General features: G+C 37.5%; 1 protein-coding gene across 1 annotated transcript in view; it reads right to left on the bottom strand.

The window, feature by feature from the left end:
• The window catches only part of POLQ (DNA polymerase theta), a gene marked incomplete at its 5' end in the record, with an annotated part of 84,263 nt that overhangs the window by 28,860 nt on the left and 36,259 nt on the right, over positions 1-19,144 (bottom strand). The window contains 7 exon segments of the mRNA XM_083353467.1: positions 490-683; positions 1,204-1,350; positions 4,922-7,221; positions 10,484-10,727; positions 12,924-13,048; positions 13,387-13,580; positions 18,224-18,363. Of these exon segments, the coding sequence (XP_083209593.1) occupies positions 490-683; positions 1,204-1,350; positions 4,922-7,221; positions 10,484-10,727; positions 12,924-13,048; positions 13,387-13,580; positions 18,224-18,363 (3,344 nt within the window).

Consider the following 19,144-nt stretch of genomic DNA (forward strand, 5'->3'; position numbering starts at 1 on the left):
CCAGGAGAAGGAATGCATCACCCTTATCTAGGAGACTTTTGCACTTGGAGCCAGAAGGAAACGAAAGCAAGAGAGATCTTGAAGAGCATGCCAATGGAGCCAGTTACCAAAACATTATGCCACTCTGGATTGGCTCGAATTCACACAGACCCTGGGGGGAGGAGTAATGAACGTTGCTTTTAATATACTGCTTGCGCGGGTTTTTCCTCAGATCTTCCGATTCTAAGAGAAGCTCTATGAACTTGTGGTTGTCAAAGTCATCTTGGAAGTGCATGCTTGAACTTGCATTAATTCTTATATGTAGTTGTAAGAAGTGAGAACTACGTGGAATCTTGACAAAGAACCTAACTTGTAACAATTAGTATAAGAAAACTCCCCTACCCACAACACCTTCCTTCTCAGGTTATCCTCTTCCTTCCTCATATTTAGTTTACCAGGTTGAGTGCCATTATAGAAATAAAAGCATTATAAGAGATGAAGTTAGCAAACCTTTGGGTCCTCAAAACATCCTGCTAATGAGATGCCACAGGCCTTCAGGAGAATCTTGTAGTGCTGAATAAAATCATAAACAACAAGTGAAAATGCTCTCTCAGACTCCTGCAGACGTAGTTTAAGATGTCGCAATCTTTCTGCCACAGACAGGTCTTGATCCAATGGAGGCTGTGCCAAACTGGGACTTGCTTCTAAAGAGACAAGAAAAAGCGAGAGGAAGAAAGCATGACAGCATATGTTTGTATACAAGTGTGCTTTGTTATACAAAAGCAGAAATCTTCCTTGCCTTTTTCTATTGTAAACTATACTGAAAATATTTCTCTTTCTCTTTCCTTTCTACATATACCTTTCTTTTTGTCACCTGACTCAGAACTGTCTCTCAAAAGATATTTACTTCCCCTTGTCCTAGGGCATGGCTCAGCTTGGAAACCTCTCTCTTTCCCCTCAGCATAGCTGGCTCAGGAATTCTGGGAGTTGAAGTCCATGAGTCATAAAAGAGCCGAGGTTGCCTACCCCTGTCCTAGGGTCTTTGCTGGGCTTTTTGCCCCAGGCAAACAATTTCCTAATTACTTTTAAAAACGGCATAATTTGGAGGTATTCTTCAATAAATGCTACTAACTTTAACAATTCATTAAAACACACATATACACATACAAACACACACGCTACATTTATTGCCTCTTTGGAAGTACACAATAAAGACATTCTTACCAATCTGGCTTTGAGAGTTCTGCTGCAATGAGACGTAGTAAGCATCCTTTCTACCCCAGCACACAGCTAATCCAACCACCAGCAAGTCTTCGCAGGCATGAACAGGAAATCCATCATTCTCACAGAGAATTTTCAGAGATTTATTTCCTATAGAGCAATCATGGACACACAGAGGCAGGCTACAATAATTTTAACCTTTGCAAGTTTCAATCAGCCAAAGACTTCATGTAGAAAGCAGTCTTTCCATTTTGGTATTGTTTATAATCTTTTAAACCTATAGAGAAACTATCACTTATCTATAGGTTGTAAGTATTCTAATGTTAGAAAGATGAATTTCAACAACACTGATGGCATCAAGGTATAGCTTTTTTGCCGTGCTAAATATACTAAAGTGTAATAGTCATCCATCCTCTTCATCTTTGTCCTACATAATTAAATTCAGTAAATTCTGGCAGTATTATGTAGCAGTATATGAAGATGTTTGCCAACAGTGTACCGTATATACTTGAGTATAAGCCGACTCGAGTATAAGCCGAGACCCCCAATTTCTCCCCCAAAAACTGGAAAAAGTTATTGACTCGAGTATAAGCCGATCCGCCGTTCTGCAAGCCTCCGCCGCCAGCGGAGGCTGGATCCGCGCTCTGCAAGCCTCTGCCGCCAGCAGAGGCTCGATCCGCCATTTTGCAAGCCTGAATACACAGGAATAACCTGTGTGGCCGCGGCTCTCGGGGAAGCCCTGGCTGTCCGCTTCCTCGCTCCACGCTGCCATTCGGGGCCCGCGCGTTCCCCGGGCAAATCGCGGCGCCCAGCAGGCGAGGAAACACGCCCGCTCCAGTCGCCCCCCTTCCCTCAGGAGACTCGAAGCAAGTGACCGCCCGGAGCTTACCGAGGACTTGCGCGCGGCCGAGGCTTCGGTGCTTCCAGGATCGCGCGCACCTCACCCAAGCCGCCACCGTCCGGAGACCTGCCGAAGTTTGGGGAGGTTTGGGGAGGTGGCGCCTCCCCAAACCTCCCCAAACGTCGGCAGGTCTCCGGACCTCCGTGCCCTGCCTGCCTGCTTCTTTCCGCAGCGGAAAGAAGCAGGCAGGCAGGGCGCGGAGGTCCGGAGACCTGCCGACGTTTGGGGAGGTTTGGGGAGGTGCGCGCGCACCTCCCCAAACCTCCCCAAACTTCGGCAGGTCTCCGGACGGCAGTGGCTTGGGAGAGGTGCGCGCGATCCCAGAAGCACCAAAGCCTCGGCCGCGCACAAGTCCTCGGTAAGTTTTTTTGTTGACTGGAGTATAAGCCGAAGTGGAATTTTTCAGCCCAAAAAGTGGGCTGAAAAATTCGGCTTATACTCAAGTATATACGGTAGTTAACATGATGTGGAATTCCAAATAAGCAGATATAAAAATAGCCGTAAATCATTAATTCATCAGAGCAACAATCTTGCTATATGAATCTTTCCTCCCCTCAATGAATCTCTTTATGATTGTGCCAAGTGACTGGATTTGTTTTTCCTGCTCCTTCCCATGCTGGCTGTATTTATAATACTGGATTTAAATCTACTCTAATCAATAAATCCAGGAAACCTAAAGCATATTTAAAGTTTGCACAGACATACGCATTCATTTTATAAATGAATACAAATGAAAGTAAAAACAAGTAGTAAGGGAAATTGTGTCTGCAATTCTTTTGACATTTCAGATCTTTCCATCTATCCCTACTCTGGATTACACTTCTGAGAAAGAGGAAATGGACTTAAAATGGGGGAGACAGCAATATTCTTAGCAGTTGCCCAAATGTCTCTCTTTGAAAGGCACGGGGGATTTGGCAGGGGGCAACAATTTATGTTTTTTCTCTGTAGCCCCTGGCCTGATCAAGCCAATTTTTTAATTCAATCTTTCTTTTGCAGCTTTCAAACCAAATTTGGTCCTATTCTATTTTGCTTTCAGAGAATAATTATGTTGATGGACAGGATCATCACCACGTTTACATATTTTTTTGAACAGTTTAATTGGTTGAAAAGAACATAAATTAGATTATAATAACCCCAATATAGTCTCTTCCTACTTAACTGCAGCACATCTTTTTTAATTAACTTATGCTATCACTGAAAAATCCATCTCTGAAAAGTCTTCCTTAAGTAAAATAATTGTGATAAGAGCATAGTACCAAACTATAAATTCATTGGGTAATCACCAGCAGATAAATTTATGATAGTCATGAACTTAACTTCCATACAGTACTTCCATACTTTCATTAAAACAAGTATTTTATGTGTGCTAATAGTAACAAAACAGCCACATGCATTTTAAAAGCATTGCAGTGATAAACCTTCTTCTAACTGCCCTCACCTATTTATTAGGGGTATGAATTTAGTTTGATTCTGACAGAACAAAATATAGCATAATATGGTAGAAATCTGTGCTGATATTTGGTTAATAAATGCCATTAGTTATATGACAAAGGAAGCAATATATCTTTTTCTTATTTGAGAATAACACTAATGTTAGCTTTTTCTATGTCTCTGGAATTTCTCTTTTTAAGATATGGCTAAAGGTAAAAGTAAAAGTTCCCCCGCATATGCGTGCTAGTCGTTTCCAACTCTAGGGGCCAGTGCTCATCCCTGTTTCAAAGCCGAAGAGCCAGCGCTTGTCCTAAGACATCTCCATGGTCATGTGGCTGGCATGACTAGACACTAAAGGCACATGGAACGTTGTTACGTTACCACCGTAGTGGTCCCTGTTTTTCTACTTGCATTTTTACGTGCTTTCGAACTGCTAGGTTGGCATATACATAGAATGAAGGCTACTGCTAAGCTTGTAAGCCGCCCTGAGTCTTCGGAGAAGGGCAGGATATAAATGGAATTAAAATAAATAAAATAAATAAATAAGCTAGGACGAGTAACAGGCGCTCACTCTGTTACGCGGCACTCGGGATTCAACTCGCCAAACTGCCGACCATCTGATCCACAAGTTCAGCGTCCTAACCCACTGAGCCACCGCGTCCCTAGGATATGGCTACACAGTCTTAAAGGAAGTGAGATTAATGCAGTTTAGAAGTGCTTACAGCTCATCCTGATCTTCAATTGACCGATAACTTTGATTTGTTTATTAAGAGCTTATAGCTGTTTTACATCTATAAATGTACATTCAGACAGTGCTCTTAATTATGGTCTTGAGGGAGGCATTTAGCAAAATAAGATATTTGCCTTTCTTTTTCTTTGTTCAGCTTAGCCACTCAGTATCACTGCTACACAGTTGAGCAACTGGCACATAAATGTCTACTGTACAATTTTCAGTCTATCAGCTAAAGTGATGTGGTTAAAATTTTTCAAATGTTCTGGCACTTGGCACTATAGGCCTGACCTTAGCAGTATCATACAATTTTAATTCCTGTGTGCTCATGCATGTGTGCACAAGTGTGCAGCACTGTGTACTATGTATAAACAAAACATGCTGTATTAAGTTGAATGTATATATAGAATTACTGCTTTACTGCCCGCAGAACTATCAGTCTTGGTTGATGTTTCATATGAAGTACATCTCAATTACGGAGAGCACCTGCCACCTTGACATCAGTAACTCTTGCATAGCTATAAAATTCTGAATTTATTTCCTTCCAAAATTTTAATTAAATTATCTAATTGATCTGTAAATGTTTTTTTTTGTTAAAAATAGTTTAATACAAATTTGGAAATATTCATCTGCAAGCTAAAACACAATAGACAACTCACCTTGCTTGAACTTTGCACCAATAGCTGATCTGTGCGACAGAGGGCTTTTTGTCTTTTCACAAGCCACAGAGATAGAAAATTTTTTGTGTGTTTTCCATTCTTTAATGAAAGTTTGGAAGAGAGTTTTATCATTTGCAACATCAATTATTGAGAAATTATCAGCACTGCAAGATGCTGGAGGAACGTTTTCCTGAGATAAATGGAGTGAAAAACATTCACTTATCAGTGAATTATCCTCAAGATTAAACTCCATATGTTCTGAATGTTCTGGCTGATGTTGTAACACTTGTTCCTGTATGGGTAAAACAGATTTATCCTTCTGTAAAAACTGAACATATGGAATTTTATCTATAGAGATTGGATTTTCTGTTTTTGTCACAACCGGTATTTCTATGCATTTTGAAGTAGACTCTATGACATTCAGTGGTGAAAAGGGCATTTTGTTCCCATCTATCCAAGAAACACAACTTCCATTTTTGTTCTTTTGATCATCCTTCATTCTTGTTACACAATTTCTGCCAAAATCTTTGTGCAAGGATAATTCACATTGACCAGGACAAATGGCAGGAGTCCTTGAATCTGTAGTATTCTTAGAAAACACTAAATTCAATTTGTTTTTTGGCCCCAGTTCAGATTTATCATTGGAAGGACTTAACCCTCTGTCTAAAATTTCCTGCATTCCTGGACTCAGATCAAATAAAACATCAGAGTTGTTCATTCGCTTATCATTTTCTTCTGCACAATCTTTCTGTGGAATTTCACTTACATTCTTTTCACTACTTTTTAGCCTTTTCATTGTCTTATTCAGAATCTTGCCGTTTTTATAAAAAGGAGGTAAAACCACATCATTTAATATTTTTGGTTCATGTAAAGAACTAGTATCTGACATTATAAAGTTACATCCCATTGACAATTTTTGGTTCACAGTGCTATTTGATATAGCTTTATTCGGTCTTGTTTTCAATTCACCCGAGGTATATTTTAAAGCACTTTTGAACAAAGGAGGGTTTACCAGCTCCTCTGTCTCCATAATTATTTCACTGTTATCACCATCCTGGGAGCCATCCATGTGATTAAAGTCTCCATCAAATAATAAACTATCATTGCCATTCAGATTTGCTTCATTTATATCCACAGTGGATGGATATTGGTTGAGAGACAAAGAAATATTATTTGGAAGAACAGTGAGCTGTTGTTCTGTTAAGTTTGGAGTTTGATAGTGCCGTAAGAAGCTATCCAACTGGGAATCTGCAACAGAAAAACAACTTGTTTCCAAGCCAACTGATGTTCCTGGGTATTTTTCAGTTTGACGCCATCCCAAATCTGATACTTTACTAAGCAATAATGCTGAATGTGCTTTTCCACACTCTAGTTTATCTTTAATACATATAGCATTTTTTTCTGACATATTGGTACCATTTATATCAATGCAGTTTTTCTGTGTTAGACTGGCTACCAGTTTTTTGTCTTTGATTTGTTGCTTGTTAGCAGTTTCATCTGCCATCTGCTGTTGTAGTAGTCTATCTGTTTGGGTATCCAGCTGGAAGCTTTCTTCAAATTCTTTGAAGACAAGATCCAAATCAGGAGAATAACCATTCTTAATACATTCTGTGTTGCTTGAAAAACTGCAGGTATGAATATTCACTTCATCTCTATTTGCAGCTTGTAATATCCCATTGGGATTTGTAATTGTATTTTCATCCATACTTTGCTTGAAATGAAGTTCAACATTAGATTTAAATCTAGTTGCAACATCGTTTTTTATGCCTTCTTTCAAGCTTCTCTTCATAATGCCTTCACCGCTTTCCATTGCTTCACCGGCATCCAACATCTGTTTCTCATGTGAATTTATCATATCTCTGTTTAAATTCATTCGTTTCTTGGCACTAGGGTGTATGTCATCATTTCTTGCCTCTGCCCCTATTGGAACCTTATTATCAATCTCTTCTGCTGAATTACCATCCAGCTGCCTCTTATTTTTTTGTTTAACGGACAATATATTTTTAATTTGTGAATTCACACTTGTGTCTGTATTGTGGTTATTTCTGAGTTTCTGGTGGCCTTCTGTAACACTTTCCTTTGTGGAAAGTGTGTAAGACGTATCCAGTAAGATTGAGGTATTGGGGTTCCACTGCACTCCCCAAAGAGCTAAGTCGTGCTTTAAAAGCCTTTTAGCCTCCTCTACAATCAGACGGGCTGCTTCACCTTCAGTTAAGCCTTTCATTCCAGACATCCACATGAAATGGGTGTTAAGGCGCTCCATGGCAGCTTGCTCATCTTCATCTACTGCTCTGCGAGTGCTAAAGCAAGGGACACAAACCAGTTTTATTAAAAAAAATTATCTTTCATTTTTAAATATAACTAAGGAATTCATACAGTATCTTCTTATCTTTGACTAACACAGGAGATCTTTTGAGGCAAAGTGAACACTTGACAGAAGACAGATGCCCTCCTTTCAAACCACCTGTAAAAAAGTAACAAGGAAGATGGTTCTGGTAGGCAAGAAGGGAAATATCTGCAGCCTTGAGGGAAAGAAGTACTAGAATAAAGCAAGAATGATGCTTAAAGTATTTACAGATTGAATGAGTTCAACAATTGAGCATGATCAGGCACCTGCTTTGGACGAATAGGATTAATAAGTGGGGCAACAGCCAAGTGAAAGGAAAAAAGTTGGGAGGGAATGAATGCAGTCCTTTCCGCAATCCCAAGAAGGATCCACTCCCATTTGCACTCTGATTCAGGTGACTCTGAGGATACAGATGATCTCCCAAGTGGCCTGAATGACTCTTTGCTGACTGTAAAGATATAAATCTTTCCATTCCCCACCACTTAACTTAGGACCGAAGAAGCTTCTTGGGTAAGAAACGAAAGGTCTTCAGAAGGGGGGGGGGGAAGACAAAGTCCAGTTGCCTTTTGTTTTGTTTTTTGTTTTAAAAAAAGCAACTTAGGGACAACCATGACCTGGATTATTGAGAATCTCCATAGACATATGGAAGGGAGTGCAAGGCACACAAGCATATTACAGGACGTCCTCCCTTAACAACCATTCATTAAGGAATCATTTGAAGTTATGATGGTGCTGAATGAATGGTACTGTGATGCCCAGTCCTCAAAGCTGCAGCACCCCCAGGGTGATCAAAATGGGTGCTTGACAGCCCGCCTGCATTTATTCACAGGGTGCAGTTCAGTTTCCCTCCACCCACTTGCTTCCCCACTCCCCATCTCTGCCCTTTTGGCGGCCCTGCACTTAGCTGTCTCTGCTGCCCCAACTGATCTTTGCCATCTTTTTCTTCCCACTGCTGATTTCCAGTCTGGCCCTCCACAAGGCAGCCGCTGACTATGAGGGCTTCTTCCGGAGGCCTTCTGAAGCCTTCCTAATCCTCATAAGAAGGCTACACATGGCCAGCAGCCACCTAGTGAAGGAACAAGCTGATTTCACAAGAGCAGGGAGTACATGTAGGGCAATGGGGGTGCACAAGGTGGTGGAATGGAGGGTGCCTCAAAGGGCAGAGATGAGGGAGATAGGCAGTTGGGGGTGTTGCAGTGGAGGTGAGTGTGGCAGGGCAGGAGAAGAATGAGAGCCTGGACTAATGGCCACAAATGGGACTACTGAAAGTAATGTCACCGAGTGATGCAGTCATGTGATGTTACACCTGCAACTGCATTACTCAGTGATAAAAATTCTGTTCTTAATTAGTGGGGATTAATTAGGGACTACCTGTAAAGATTTCAAGCTACCATTCTTTATACAAAACTCATGAAGTATAGGAACATGGAGCTGAAATGGAGTTCAGAGAGTCAGTTTGGTGTAGTGGTTAAGGCACAGGGGTAGAAAGAGCAAGGCCAGGAGTTTGGGCCAGTCCCTCACTCTCACCTCACCTCATAGGGTTGTTGTTGTGGGGAAAATACGAGGACGGAGGTGTGTTGGATATGTTTCCACCTTGACTTATTTAAGAGCCTTGGTGGAACAGTGGGCTAATGCCTCCTTAAGTAACACCAGCTGCCTGCAATTGGTGCAGGTTCGCATCCCACCAGGCTCAAGGTTGACTCAGCCTTCCATCCTTCCGAGGTAGGTAAAATGAGGACCCAGATTGTTGGGGGCAATTAAGCTGACTTTGTAATAATGCCGCTTGGGGGTGTGTGAAAGCCCTAATAAGCAGGCATATACATAGAATGAAGGCTACTGCTAAGCTTGTAAGCCGCCCTGAGTGTTCGGAGAAGGGCGAGATATAAATGGAATTAAAATAAATAATAAATAAAATAAATAAAAATTATAAAGGTAGGATACAAATAAATAAATTAAAAGAAAATAAAAAATCGCTTATGTCACTGATAATTTATGAACTGTATAAGCTATTTTGTGTGTGTGTGTGTGTGTATATATATATATATATATATACCTCAGAAAACAAATATATATATATATATATATATATATATATATATATATATATATATATATATATATATATATATATATATATATATACCTGAGTATCACATTGCAGTGCCTAAGGAAAGAAAGTGGGAAAGCAGGAGCTAAATATTGTAAATTTTGACCTACTATAAAGTCAGCAAGGAACAAATCGTTAATTCCAACATTTTATAATTTTATGTTCTTCAAGAATAGAAGAAAACCCTCATTGGAATATTTTAATATATACATATTTTAAACAGAAAATGGCAATATATTTGTGATGGACTAAGGTGTGGATATTTTTTGGGTGCTTTAGAGTTAATGCTGACTTCTGGTGACTGCCTGGATAAATTCCTGCAGTTTTCTTAGGAAGATTTCAGAAGTAGTTTGCCATTGTCTGCTTCCTAGGGTGAGAGGGTGACAGGCCCAGGGTCACCCAGCTGCCTTTGTACCTAAGGTGGGGACTAGAACTCATGTTCTCCCAGTTCCTACACTATACTATGCCTCAACACTACACTAAAGTGGTTCTCTGGATTAAGTTAACACTGGGGGGGGGATAAGAATCATTAACCAAGGGGCTGTGGAAATAGTAAAATCTCTAATTAAAGTGAGTCATATATGGAATTGGTTTCTATATATTTATATCTCATACACACCTAAGCGTGATACTATCTTCTACTCACTAAAAAAGGACTACTTATTTCCCATAAAAATTGATTTTTCATTTTGTCAGTAAACTAAATTGTGCAAGTTGGAAGTGATTGTGGACAGCAATATCTTTGTCTGGGTGGGATGACAAGGATTATCTAATTATCTGACCAAAATCAGTATGTCAGTTACCAAGAGATCTTGCACAGCTAAATGGCTCCAGAGTAAAAGGAATAAAACGAAGACAAATATGTTGCAAAGGAAAGTCTGTTAAGTTCTTTCTTCCCTCCTTGAAGTAAGATCGCAAATATGGTTAACTTGGCAGGAAGAGGGACTTTAGCAGCTTTTGTACTTTTTCTGCCTGCTATAACCTCTCACTGATGGAGAATTCAAGAGTATTTGAATTGTATCCAAGTGAACTATTATCCAGTAGCTTAACCTTCCTCAAGTTACATTACACAAAAAAGATATTCAGCAATACTGAAATGTTTTCCTACCTTCTGAATGGTGCTGCATTTCTGAAAACCTTTTCTACTTCCTCAAGAGTCCCTTTAGCTACATCAGCCACTGTGATGAAACCGGCATTGTAAAGAGCTCTAGCACACTGTGCATTTAGCAAAGATATCCGGACAAGATCACAGAGTTCTCTCTGAATTCCAAAATTAAGGCGACTCTGAAACTGGGACAGCAATTGTTCCATGTTGTGCCATCCCAGCTGCTTACAGAAAATAGTAATCATCCCTGGAATATAGAAATATATATTTTAAAATATAAATAGAAGAGGAAAAAGATTGAATCTGCCATTCCACATTAGTGAATGTCTGTCTGAAAATTCTGAAAACTCAGATTCCCTTGGGGTATGTTCTCTCACATGAAATAATCATCTAGCAAATGTTTGAATGTTTAAATCATCCAGCAAATGTAGCACAACTCAGTCAAGAAAAAAACTTTTAATGCATTAAAGCACAAGAATGGATGCCTTTTGAACAACTTAACAATCTTGAGCTTTTAAATTGTCTGGTTATGCTAAGAATATCTTTCTCTGAATCAAATGATCTAAAGAAAACTTATAAGCATACTCTGTTTATGTTCAATCATTACTAGTGTCACCTTCTATCTCCATATTTGTCTTACAATGTGCTAAATTTTGTTTGTACCTGAAAGTAGTTCAGCACTACTTTCCCTCTCCTAGGTGGTATCTTTTAAGATGAATAATGGGGCTTTTTAACATTTAGAAAACTTATTTCAGAAAACCTTGTACTTGGCAAGAATGGACATTTTGTCTAAACTGCTAATATGAGGAAAACTGAATGAGTAAATAGTTAAATATTGGTAAAAATGAGTCCTCTGTTGCCTGAAGAGGGGGGGAATCAATGACACTACAATTTTGGTGAACACACTCAAAGAAAAAGCAGTATTTCCCTAGATATTCTATTCAAAGCCCTTTGTGGAAATACACCTCCTTAAGTCTGAAAAAGCCAAGGAACTCTCTGTAGATTGTTTAGAACAGTATAGTATGTGTCCGTATTCTGTTTTCCATTTTTTTCCCTAGAGGAAAGGAACTAAGGTTATTGCATTAATATTAAAATAATTTTTAATCCAAAATGTCTGATATTAACATTTAGGTTGGGGACCACAGATGAACTATAATTGCACTCAAAGACTTCTGCTCCATTTAAAACGTTAGATTTTGCCTGATTGGCCAAGCAAGTTGGAATTTCTTGCTAATTATTATATTCTTAATAACTTAATGATTGATATTTCTTATCAACTGGCCTGCTTATCTTGATTTCTGATTTGAATTTAATATTCTTACAGTGTTAAATTGATGTTTTTAAAAATTATTTGTTCCAATTCAATATGACCTGCAAAAATGATATAACTTTTTCTTTCACCATCCTGTAAATCTTAATGTAATTTTTCTGCTTTGTAAATCCTCAATATATTTTTTCTATTTTTTTTCTACAAGTATTCCTTGGGTTATGATGGGAATTGGGACAAGAATTTCCGTTGCCAAGCAATGCCATCATAAAAGCACGACTTGTGCTATGTGATTGCATTCACTTACTGACACCAATCCCAGCAGTCCTAACTGCCCTAGTAACACGAAGATTGTGTGAGTTGTTAAGCAGGAAGAGGCAGAAGCCCAAGGACTCCAAGCAGTCCAGTAGGAAAGTTCTGTGGGTATCGTGAGGAGACCCCATGGGCAGGCAAGTGAACAGATGGCATAGGGACAGAGCACGGGTAGATGATAACTAGCAAGAACAAGAACAATTTCCAGTTTCCTGCTGGCTTCCCCAAATGACTTTACTTGTGGGAAGCTGGCAGGAAACAAATGCCAATTTCCTATAGCAAAACAAGGCAGGAACAATTGTGAAAATAGTTTATTCCCCACATCTTGATCATTATGTGCCATTGTTATTGAATCTTAATGACCACACAGATTTTCTCCATGGTTCCCCACATATGGAGGTTATTTCTACCTTTGTGTGCACACTCCAGGATGTTTTATCAAGTGAGAGAGGCAATTACAGGTAATTCCCATCAAAAAAGAAAATATTGTCATGGTTTGTTGAAAGCTTGTATATGATTTTTTTTCCTGGCTTAAAAGAACATGTTCAGTAAATCTTGCTCAGTCATAGCTATAATGTGAACATTCCTTCTATCTTGGTTTTGTTGTACAAATGGCCGTTGGACCTATTTTAATCTTTACCAATGCTCCATAATGGAAGAATGAGAATGAATGTAATGATAATGAGATAAGTATGGAAATTTGTCGTCTTTTCTGTTTTGCTTGTTGAGAAAGTGCATGCACAAAGTACCTACTTAATACCAGTAAATGAAATTGACTGAAAAATGGAGATTGATTTATTAAACCAGGCTGTCACCTAAATTGTTGTTCATTACTTATTTGGAACACTATCAGTAATTTCTTACCTGCATATGTAGCGGCAGACTGTTGTAAAGACTGAAGCTGTCCACGACTACAGCCATATTTCTTTGCAACATCCTTTAAAGGAACTTCATTTATTAAATCCAGAAGAGCCAAGCTTGTAAAAAATCTGTATTAATAAAATTAATTAAGATACAATCATGTTATATTTCTTTCTGTAAAAGAAAGCAAAGTGACCAAACAGATATTTGATAAAGAGGTAGAAAAATTGATAAAATGGGAAGCAAAAAGATAGACAACTGTATCCTGGGTAACCTTTCTCAGTGGTGTGAAAAAGTTAGATTATAAAGCGGCCGCAAAAATAACTCATCAGTAATAATTGTTTCCAGCTAAACAAATAGAAATTGCTGCAGATAAAGAGACAAATTTTGCAACTATGTATGTATGTATGTATGTATGTATGTATGTATGTATAAATAAATAAATAAATAAATATTGAATCATTACCTTTTGTGGATAGCCATTTGCCTATATTGCTTCTCTGTTTTAGCAATGATGTTGCCTTTGACGGAACAAGCCAAAAAACTTTCTTCAATCCCCACAAGTTGTGCTACTCTTCTCAATGAGGCAGGCAGCTTCTCCCACAAGCAAAAGAACTGGTACCAGTCTATTTTGGTCCAGTCTTCATAAACAGGAGTGACCTACAAAAAACCCACCCAAACTGAGTTAGTTTTCAAATTATAAGATTTCAATTTCTTTGGAGAAATGGTGAACATTTTTCATAATAAAAAGAAGTGGATCTAATGTTGGCTGAAATAGTGTTTTACTAATACGAGTCCCAATTTGGCTCTAGGAGGGTAATACATAATATTCATATGAGATTGCTCTTTGCTTTTTAATCCATACCTTGGCTAGCTTGTTGGAGGGGGGCTGTTGGAGGGGGAAGAAAGATTTTTATACTCCAGTTACAGTGTGTGTGTACTGGAGTGAGTGTACAGTGTTTACTGGGAAGTGTATCTGTAGCCATGTACTTGATAGAGGCTCTGACTAAGAAATAATCTAGGCATAGAAATTAAATAAGTTTGCATAAAAGGACAAATAATCTTGCAGAATATCCAGCACCCCCGGTGTCATGGCGACATGGATGAAAGAAACCAGAGCTCTGGTTTCCTAATACGATTTCGCTTGTCTGGAGACCCAAAGAGGTCAGAAAGTCGCCCTGGAGAGGAAAAGAGGAGGAAGGGAAACCTTGGGAGTTCAGAGCCAACAGTGGTTGGTCCAAACAGACGGAGGAAATTCTTTAAACAGGCAGGAGAAAGGCTGCCAGAAAATAAGCAGACAACCAAAGTCATAGATAGCTGGGGAAGAAGTGAAGAGCTGCGGCAGCGCCGCCAAACAGCTAACTGTCAATGACGTGTTTGATCTGGGTGAGATTGTTCTTTATTTCTCTTCCCTATGGACTTTTAAAATATAAATCCCTGAATTGGATAACTTTTAAAAGTAAAAACCCCAGGAAGACTTGGGAAGAAAAGAGTTAAAAGCAGCAAGAAATCTGAAATGGGGGAACAAAATTAAGGAATATAAAAAATATGCAGAAAAGATTTGAGATTGATTGAAAAAAAATGATAATCTTTCGTTGGATAACTTTTTTGATTTGGGAAGATTTTTTTACTTTGTTGTGAAAGAGCATTTTAAATAAAAGATAAATGAAAGATAAAACATAAAGAGGAAGATATAGCAGAAGTGATTATTAATCTATTATCAGAGGCCCTAAAAATTGAAAGATTGGAGATGCAGCAAGAAGTGGATGAAATATTTAGAATGAACTCAAGTTACGTGAGGAAACACAAATTGCCCAGAGAAGTCCAGGTAAGATTTACGAAGAAAACAAGGGATGAGATATTAAGAAGAGTCAGAAATGACTCATTACAATATAAAGAAATAGTAGTGCTGAATCAGATTCCTAAGAGAATAAGGGATACTTGAAGACAATATCATTTCTTGACTACAAAGCTAATTGCAAAAGGAGTAAATTTTAGATGGCTGATGCCAGAAGGGATTCTAATCAATTGGAATAACAAAAGATATCGATTGGATTCAGTGTGGAAGGCAAAGGATTTTGATGAAAGATATAGAACATTTCTGGGAGAAAGAACACAATATCAACAAGAGGATGGAAGAAGCCAGAAAAAGAAAGAACAAACAATACAGGAAACAACTACAGAAGTGGAAGAAGAAAAAGAGATGAATCAAGAAGGTGAGGGAACAGTAAGAGAGTAGAGGATTACGAGATCAACAAGACCTAAATATAAGTAAATCAAAATGGAGAAGGAAAATGGATTTTTTTCAGTGAATATAAATGGCTTGAATTCCCCATCAAAAAGAAAAAGAATTTTCAAACTACAGAAATTAAACATTGATATAATTTGTTTGCAAGAGACCCACATAAACAACATCATAAATTATTGGAAAATCCAAAACTTGGAAAACTTTATTACACATCAGCTCAACAAAAAAAGAGTAGTTATATATGTTAAAGAGACAATAGATTCCAAAATGATTTATGCAGATGAAGGAAGAATATTAATGGTATAAATATTTTAAAATCAAAAACAGATACTTTTGATAGCAATATATGTACCAAATAACAAACAAGAAGAATTTTATCAAAACCTTCACAGAAAAATAGTAGAAATGGAATATCAAAATATATGCTTAATTGGGAATTTCAATGCAGTAGTAGACGGGACATTAGACTATAAAAGCAGTAAATCAGGGAAACAAGGAAGAAAAAAATTACCTAATACTTTTTTCAACATGATAGAGGATAGACTTTTTAAGTTCAACATTGTAAGATGTATGTGACAAATTTTTATTGAAGGCAAAACTCCAATAAATACATGGACAGAAATACATGGACAGAAGCAAATGTTACTTTGATACCAAGAGGACTCAGATCTGATCCAGATAAAAAACAATAGACCGGTATCGCTACTGAATGTGGACCATAAAATATTCACTTCAATAATAGCTGAGAGGCTGAAAAGTTTTTTGACTGACTTTATACATCCAGATCAAAATGGATTTTTGCCAAAGAGACAAACAAAAAATAATTTGAGGGTAATACTAGATATATTGGAATATTATGAACTTCATCCATGGAAACAACTTGCATTAGTATTTTTAGATGCCCAAAAGTCATTTGATGATGTTTCTTGGCAATTTATGATTCAACAACTAAAAAAAAATACTATTTTTGTTTCAAATGATACTTATGAAACTGGAGCAAAAATTCTTTGAAGATTTAAACTCTCTAATTCAAAAATTTATCTAGCAAGGAAAGAAAGCTTGAATTAAATTGAAAATGTTACAAGAAGCCAAGGGAAATGGAGGCTTTGGCTTGCTAGATTGGCTTTTATATTATGAAGCATCAATATTAACATGGATAAAAGAATGGATCTCTTAGAAATAAAACATTGCTGTATCTGAAGGGACATGACTTACAATTTGGTTGCCATGCTTTTTTATGGTATGGGAAAAATGAAATACATAAATACTTCCAAAACCACTACATTAGGCACTGTAGATTGTTATATTTAAAATCCAATAAAATATTTATTACAAAAGAAATGCACTATTATTAACTTGAGAAAAAATAAAATATAAAATTTATCTGAAAATTCCAGGATGGCTTTCAACAATGGAAACATCTGTACTTCCAAATCTAGTCAGTCTTGATAAAATATGGACATACAAAGAAATCCTAAATTCTGAAGGGAACTTAAAATCCAGGCAAGAGATGGAAAATCAGGGCATCAATTTAACATGGTGGTCACATTTACAAATGCAAGTCAGATATGACAAAGATATTAAACAGTATGGATTTTATAAAAAGCAGACTATGTTTGATCAGACATTATTACCTTCTGATGAAAAAATGTACAATTTCTTATTAAATTTCAAAATGGAAGATGAACAAGTAAAAGAGACAATGATAGCATGGGCATAGAATTTAGAATCTAATATAGACTTAGAGAAGTGGCAAAGTTTATTTTTTTTAAATTTTTTTAATTTTAATTCCATTTATATCCCGCCCTTCTCCGAAGACTCAGGGCGGTTTACAAGCTTAGCAGTAGCCTTCATTCTATGTATATGCCTGCTTATTAGGGCTTTCACACAAACCCCAAGCGGCATTATTACAAAGTCAGCTTGTTACCCCCAACAATCTGGGTCCTCATTTTACCTACCTCGGAAGGATGGAAGGCTGAGTCAACCTTGAGCCTGGTGGGATGCGAACCTGCACTAATTGCAGGCAGCTGGTGTTACTTAAGGAGGCATTTGCCCACTACTCCACCAAGGCTCTTGGTCTTGTGGGAAAGAAACTATAAATTGACAATGTCAGCTTCATTTAAAGAAAACTTATATAAAATGTTCTATAGATGGCACTTGCCACCAAAAAAATTAGCAAAAGATGTTTTAAAATATGTCAGAGAAATGTTGGAAATGTAAACACAAACCAGGTAATTATTATCACATTTGGTGGACATGTGTTAAAGCAAAGAGATATTGGACAATAATCCACACTTGGTTAGAAAAAATGTTAGAGAGACACATAGACTATAAACCTGCATTTTTTTACTAGGTAGAATGCCAGAAAAACTTGATAAGCAAAGTATACATCTGATTCTACATGTGATAACAGCAACAAGAATTATATTTGCACAATATTGGAAGAACAAAGAAATACAACCAGAAGAAATAATCAAAAAAATATTAGACTGTGTGGAAATGGACAGACTTACTTTAAGGTTGAAAGAAAAAGAAGAAACAGAATATTTTCAAACTTGGGACCTATTTTATCAATGGATAGAGAAAAGATTTAGGGATTAGGAATTTAATTTGTATTAGTGAATAAGATACTCAGACAACACGTTTTTTAAGCTAATAAAACTTTAAAAAAAATATCTTGCAGAATATCCATGTAGTTGATGCAAGGCCAAATAGGAGTCATGATCTGGAATCATGCTGTGTAAGCAAATCTGAGGAATCTCCAGTGTGCAAGTACATATATTCTTCTGATAAATCCATTAACACCTATATGTTGCCTGGTAAGATGGCTTCCACATTTGATTTTCATGTCCTTCTGTACCTTCATTTCAGTGCTTTAAGATTCAGGATTATCTTACAGTCCCCCTATTCTTCTTTGGAATGGTGAATAAAATGGAGAATTCACTTTATTGCTCTATGTTGTGTCTTGACTTCCAAACAAGAGTTAAATATGTTTGACAGATACATTAAACCTAATCCACTACTGTCACACACACACACACACACATACACCTACCAAATAAAGACTGTGCAGATCATTCTCTAGAACAAAACTCTTCATTGCTCTCTGGAGATCAGCAAAAATTTCTAGTGCTGCTGTTGGGGAAAAGGAGGAAAACAGAGTAGCAGAGCCAAGATGTGTCGGACAATATATTTCTGCCAAGAGAAAAATGAAGCACTTATTATCATATGCAATGCAACCACAGTCTAGTTTTAGAGACAAATATTGATTTTGCTGCATCCAATTAATGTTGTTCATCCTTTGAAAGTTATATTCAATTGGAAATTAGACTAAGAATCTAAAATAATAGGGTACATGATTAATTATTTTCTGACCTAATAGGAACAAAGTGTATGCTGTACTATGATTTAATAAGAATAGATCTAGCCATCTTATATAGAACTACAGTCATTTAGAAAAATCAATTCCAAACAACAGCTCAGTGTCAAGTCAGAAAATTGGTTTATCTAGAAACATGCTAGCAAGGACATTCTGTTAATATCTCCAGTTAGAAGAAACAGGCTGTTTCCCCTGTTGCTTTTAGAAGACAGCAACCTGTTTCACAGAAGAAGACAAACTGTTTGGTTATTAAAAGGGTAACATTACAGAGAGTCCTTGCTTACTGATCCCTTGTTCAGTGATCCTTCAAAGTTGCAAAGGCACTGAATGTGTAGGGGAAACACCAGGCGAATGTGGAAAGGAATCCAGGCCATTACGGATTATAAGGTGACTCCATCGAGATGCCAGGACGACACAGACTTCTTAAACAAACTGAATACATTTTTGGTAGATTTGAGGCATCAAATAGCACTCCTGCTAGGAAAGCTGTGCCCCATCCTGATGAGCAAGTGCTAAGGTTTGATGTCGCCTCTATCCAGAAAAAACTGCAGAAAGCTAACATTCAGAAAGCAGCAGGCCAGATAACATCCCTGGACG

The sequence above is a fragment of the Vipera ursinii genome (assembly GCF_947247035.1).
Source record: "Vipera ursinii genome assembly, chromosome: 2".
Taxonomy (NCBI): domain Eukaryota; kingdom Metazoa; phylum Chordata; class Lepidosauria; order Squamata; family Viperidae; genus Vipera; species Vipera ursinii.